This window comes from Phalaenopsis equestris, unplaced genomic scaffold (assembly GCF_001263595.1).
Source record: "Phalaenopsis equestris unplaced genomic scaffold, ASM126359v1 Scaffold000359, whole genome shotgun sequence".
In the NCBI taxonomy this organism is placed as follows: domain Eukaryota; kingdom Viridiplantae; phylum Streptophyta; class Magnoliopsida; order Asparagales; family Orchidaceae; genus Phalaenopsis; species Phalaenopsis equestris.
Genome location: NW_018164801.1, coordinates 775,138 through 781,214, shown reverse-complemented (window position 1 = coordinate 781,214; position 6,077 = coordinate 775,138). Strand labels below are relative to the sequence as shown.

Here is a 6,077-nt window from a genome sequence, read left to right as displayed (position 1 = left end):
CAATGAAGGATGATAACAGCGAAGCGGTGGAGTAGCGACAATGGCAGCAAGCTGGAAGGGGTAACGAATGGTTGGACAATTGGAACATCAGAAAACAACAAGAAATGGTTGCTTCCTGGCGGTTGTAGTGAGGGGGAATGTCGGCAACAGCGACGGAGAATGTGGGAGTCTGCAGAACAGTAAGAGGACGGTTGTCCGGGGTGGTTGCAATGAGGACAAAAATTGAGAAATTGCAGAAAATACAATAATACGTGGTTGTTTGGGGGAGGCTGCAGTAACGGAGGGCGCTCGAGATAGGGAAGATAATTTTCATCTGGAAGTCAAGATACAACTGAAGCACAACTTGGAATCCTATGATACATCACTCGAAGGGAATAAGAGACACCGGTGGCTTTCCCAATATAAAACATACAAAAAAAACCTATTAAACCCTCATATAACACATATATAGGACTAGAAACGAATAAAAGGACAAGAGAAAACTTGTTAACATTGAAAAGGAAACAAAAAATTGGCCCAATTGTTGGGTAATGTTGAGACCCGGTTCACTGCAATTTAATTGACTTCCTAATTAAGAATCTCACGTACCGCTCACCTATCTTATCACCTACCGCTCACTTACCACATCTCACCTACCACTCACCTACATCCCACCTGCCGCTCTCCTAATCTCTATAAATAGCCTCTTGTAACTTGTCATGAACAAGTCAAACAAGCCAACCTAGGTCAAGCCATGTTCTCTATGAGAGAAAGAGATGAAGAGAAAGAGAGAGGAAGGGAGAGAAGAAAATAGAGATTTTCTTGTAAACGTCGAGGTGTTCAACGATGTATTTCCTCGAAGAAATAAAATCTTCTGCAGCTCCGTGGACGTATGCAAATTTGTCGAATCACGTAAATCTATGTCGCTCTGGTATTTTTTTCTGCGTGCAATTTTACTCTGATTGCAATTTTCTCTCGTTACATTTTTCGTTTTATTGTTGTCGTTTTTCACAACAATTGATATCAAAGTTGTTGTTTCGAATCTAAGAAAGAACAATGGGCGGAGACAAATCGATGATATCGGGGATCAAGAAGTTCAATGACACAAATTTTGCTTACTGAAGGATGCAGATAGATGACTATCTCTATGAGAAGAAACTTAATCTTCCGTTACTGGGAAAACGACCGGAAAAGATGGACGAGACAGAAAGGAATTTGTTGAATCGATAAGTTCTGGGGGTTATTCGTTTAACCCTGTCAATATTGGTTGCCTACAACGTCATCAAGGAGAGGACTATTACAGTTCTCATGGCGGCTTTATCAGATATGTATGACAAATTATCAGCAAATAACAATGTGTATTTGATGAAAAAATTAACTTGAATATGGCGGAAGATGTCTCTGTTGCTCAACACCCGAATTATTTTAATACTATCACAAATCAATTGTCGTCTGTTGAAATTGATTTTGATGATGAGATACGTGCATTGATATTGTTGGCTTCATTGTCAAATCAAATAACTTGAAAGCCATAAGGATAGCAGTTAGCAGTTCTACAGGTAAATTTTCATAAGGATAGCAGTTAGCAGTTCTACAGGTAAATTTAAGCTAGGCCAAGCCAAGTCCTCTAAGAGAGAAAGAGAGGAAGAGAGAGAGAGAGGAAGAGAGGAAAATAAAAATTAGAAAATACAGGTTTTCTTATAAACATCGAGGCGCTCGACGATGTAATTCCTCGAATACAGATTTTCTTATAAGCATCGAGGCGCTTGACGATGTAATTCCTCGAAGAAATAAAATCCTCTGCAGCTCCGAGGACGTAGGCAAATTTGTCGAATCACGTAAACCTTTGTCGCTATAGTGTTTTTTTCTGCGTGTAATTTTTTCTCGTTTCATTTTTCATTTTATTGGTCCGCTCTCCTCGATCTTCACGCTACTTTGGGAGCCGCAGCTCTCTCCTGCATTCCGCTCGTAAGCAGTAGACGCTCCGGCATCATGTAATAGTGTTGTTATTGTCGTGATATTAAAGATTTGAGTGCTATGTTTGTGAATATGAAAGTTCAGTTGTGAGATATGTAAGTGCCTCTTTTTTAAATAAAGTGCCTTTGACTTTTTTGTTTCTAGAATTCCCTCCATATCCATGCATAATTTGTGCTGCTATAGAATGTTACATGGGAAACAATGCTTAGCAGGATGAAACACTTTTTTTTTACCATAAAATTCCCTCTATTTCAAAATGGAATAGTTAATTACCAATATTATGATAAAGTGAACGGATTAGATTGTTACTTGTGGTTGCATGACAATATTTTTTAATAGCATATGTAATCTACACTGCTATTTTGGCACATTTGCTTACCAAAATATCTAAACAAACAACTTCTAATTTTTTGTTTTTTCTATCTATTTTAGGAATATTAAATTTCTTTCAGGCTACTATGCAAACAGTATTTAAAAATGAATTAACACTTCCATGTAGCAATCATTAAATAACATAATTCAACCTATATATAATTCTGTGGTTCATTTTCATGCAAGGACATAATATTTTTTGGATAAAATAATATTGAAGTAGTGCAGCATAACTAATTCAATATCATTTTATTGAATGTAACCATGATCATAAAAAAATTATTTTCTATTATTAGCTATTGTAAACATATTTCATAATTGTGTATTTGTTTAATTGTAGTTCACTCATATAAAACTCGAACTTCCAGCAATCAGTATCAACTAATCTTAATCTGCATGCATGTTGAATTTGAAATAACACCATACAAAGTTTCAAGAAATAACACCATGCAAACAATTCATTTAGCAGCCATCATTGGAAATGTTAATCGACATAATGGGATTTTCTTTTGTCCCCGAAAATAAAATTGCACCTTTGCTTCCTGCTTGTACTTTCTTCTTTTGTTTGGTTTTGATTTTTTTTTCGGAACTACTCGTCCTATTTTAATTTTTGTGAAATTTACATATCTAACACCCAAAATTTGATATTTACCCTTGTAATGCCTTGGTGTCATAAACATGTACATGAAAATGTGTATTTTATTTATAAAAGGTGGCGATGGTGGTATATTTGATGTGATATTAAAGATTTGAGTGGCATGCATGTAACTCTGAATGTTTAGTTGTTCGATATGTAAATACATAAGAATTGTGTGGTATTCATGTAAATGCCGTTAACTTTTTTTTCCTTACGATCAGCATTATCAGTGAATACGACATTATCTGGGCCATTACTTAGCAGATTTGACATAGTTCTTGTCCTTCTGGATAAAAAGAATCCTGAATGGGATGCAGTTGTTTCTAATCATATTCTAGCTGAGGTATCTCTCTTCTACGCCATAGTTAAGTTAGCTTATTAGTAATTTATCTATATTGAGATGTACATTTTTAACCTTCATTAGATCATACATGTATCTTTGGCTAACTGTCTCTAGTTGAATATTTTAAAACTAAACAGAAAGGAGAAGAAAATTGTAGAAGAGATTATTCTGAAGACTTGGGTAGTGTCTGGTCCCTTCCAATGCTTAGGAGGTAAATTCTAATATATTTTTTCCTTGTTTGTAGCATTCAATAAAGCATCTTAGTGTTTTTTGTTTTCTTTTTTCTTAATTTTGCAAGGCATCATAATTATTTTCTTACTGAACTAAAAGCACTTCAATAAAATGGTATTGCACTTTTATTTCATACAGTCCATCAGCAACACAACTAAACAACGTTGCCAAATAAACCGTTTATCTACTAAATAGCTTTCAAGTAATTTTACCTTTTATTGGATTAGTTTTTAATCACTGGAATATTTCATCTTGCTGCTTTATTGTAGTCCATCGCTTGTTAATTTCTGTTCATCATTTGGCATTTGAGATCATGCTATCTAAATTCGGCACTTGCAAAATACATTGAAGCTGATACCTAAAGCAGAATAACCCAAAATATTAGAATTAGGAAGCTTTCTTAAACGACTGTGTTTTGTAGGTATATCCACTATGTTAAGCAGCGTTTCAAACCCGTCCTGACGAAGGATTCAGAAAGAATAATTTCCAGTTACTATCAGCTCCAGCGAAGATCAGCAACCCATAATGCAGGTCAGAAGTGGCAGTACTTGTGTTGGGATCAATTTTTTCTTTCTTTAGATTTAGCCAAGTTATTAGGGAATTCCTTTGCAGTTTCCCTTATTACTTTGTGGAAGATTTACATACATACCACTCAACACCTATGTATTCACATATCTAATGCCTAAAAGTTACCTTTTTACAATTATACCGCCCAAATCTTTCATATCACATAAAAAAAGGTCACTATTTTAACTTTAAAAAAAAATGAAATACATCTAGGTCACTATTTTAACTTAAAAAAAAATGAAATACATCTTTTCAAGCATCGGTAGTGTGGCGTATATGTAAGAATAGAAGTTTAGATGTTAGATATGTGAATACATTGGAATTAAGTATTATGTTTGTAAATCTTTCTTTTTTTTGTGCAGCTAGAACTACTGTCCGCATGCTTGAGAGCTTAATACGGTTGGCCCAAGGTTTGTTTCATTAAGTTTAAGCAACATTGTTTAATCCTCGGTATGTTCCGATTAAATTTTGGAGGAGATGGATTTCAAAATTACTGGATTTGCTTTGATACGGGTGTAATATAAAAATTTTATTGATTTCCCATATATTCCTCTCGTCTCAAAACAGATTTAACGGTTATGAGATTCGTCCTCCCGAAATAATGATGATGATATTTTGATACAATTTTTTTTCGATGCGTTCTTATACTGATTTGACTCGACTTCACTGTAGCACATGCACGGCTTATGTTCCGAAACGTGGTTACCCAACTCGATGCTATTGCCGCCATCCTCTGCATAGAATCATCGATGACAACATCAGCAATCGTTGATAGTGTTGGAAATGCTCTGCATTCAAATTTCACTGAGTTTCCAGATCAAGAATGTATCCTTTTTGGCTAAAATAAAGGGCATTTACATACATACCGTCCATTTTCTATATTTAGGTGTATTTTACTTGTTACATTTATATTATACTAATCTTTCATATCTCATAAAAAACGTCACTGTTTAAACTTTCAGAACGTGAAATGCGCCTTTGCATGCAAAGGCAAGGTGGCGTTTATGAAAAAAATTAAGTTTAGTTGTTAGATGTGTAAATACATGAGAATTGAGTGATATGTATGTAAATCTTCTAATAAATAAATAGTTCATATGTAACAAAGCATGTTTTGTAGAAATAAGGATTCAATTTCTCATGTTGATTACATATGATCAGATAGATGATCTGTCATACCAACTACCACGAGTTCTTTGTGGCAATTTTTTCATGATTTTGCTTCTCATATGTAACAAAGCATGTTTTCAAAAGATAATTGCCAAAATGGTAGTTGATCATTTTAGTCCCCGGGTTTATAAAGATGTCACACATGAGTTGAAATAATCCCAATGAAAAACTATTTTAGCATTTAAACCCTTTACTTTTTACACGTGAGTTGAAATAATCCCAATGAAAAACTATTTTAGCCCCAATTAAATGCGTTTCAGTTTTCAAAAAATAATTTTTTTCTACAACTTCGTTCCGGTTATTTTTACAATAATTATGGAGTTGTGCTTTCCAAAAACGGACCTTAAATGCAAAAAGGATCTAAACATGCTTCTTTATTCATAATTTGTTTCATCATTGTAAGTTCTTAACATGCTTTTCAGATGCAAAACAGGGCAAAATAATTCTTGAGAAGTTAGGAGCAATCAGTGACTAGTGTTGTCTAACAACATATGAGCTTCTTTGTTTTTCTTTTTTCTTTTTTTAATGAGATTATGTTTTATTTTCTGTTTTCTTGTAATGTAGAGCACTTCGTTGCTGGACTGTAGGAAATTGATTCCATTATGGTTATTGTAAGAGAGGATCATCACAAGCCTTCCCTTGGATGTGTTTTCTTTGTACCATGGGCTTGTTTGAAGGAGCCTCGCTGTTCTGCAAAGCTCCTTTAAATGTCATGTCCGTGGAACTGAGATTTTCCATTTGTGATCTAAAACGGTGAAAATTTATTGTTCTGTTGAAACAATTACAAGAGATGTTGCTTTACCA

The 6,077-nt window shown here is 34.4% G+C and overlaps 1 protein-coding gene across 1 annotated transcript in view; it reads left to right on the top strand.

Annotated features, from left to right (window-relative positions):
• LOC110026224 (probable DNA helicase MCM9) overlaps positions 1 to 6,077 on the top strand; it is a 73,035-nt gene extending 66,958 nt beyond the window's left edge. Inside the window, exons 15-20 of the mRNA XM_020727091.1 lie at positions 3,187 to 3,308; positions 3,446 to 3,519; positions 3,961 to 4,070; positions 4,469 to 4,516; positions 4,779 to 4,931; positions 5,696 to 6,077. Coding sequence (XP_020582750.1) covers positions 3,187 to 3,308; positions 3,446 to 3,519; positions 3,961 to 4,070; positions 4,469 to 4,516; positions 4,779 to 4,931; positions 5,696 to 5,748 — 560 coding nt within the window. The 3' untranslated portion in view covers positions 5,749 to 6,077. The remainder of the gene's footprint in view (positions 1 to 3,186; positions 3,309 to 3,445; positions 3,520 to 3,960; positions 4,071 to 4,468; positions 4,517 to 4,778; positions 4,932 to 5,695) is intronic.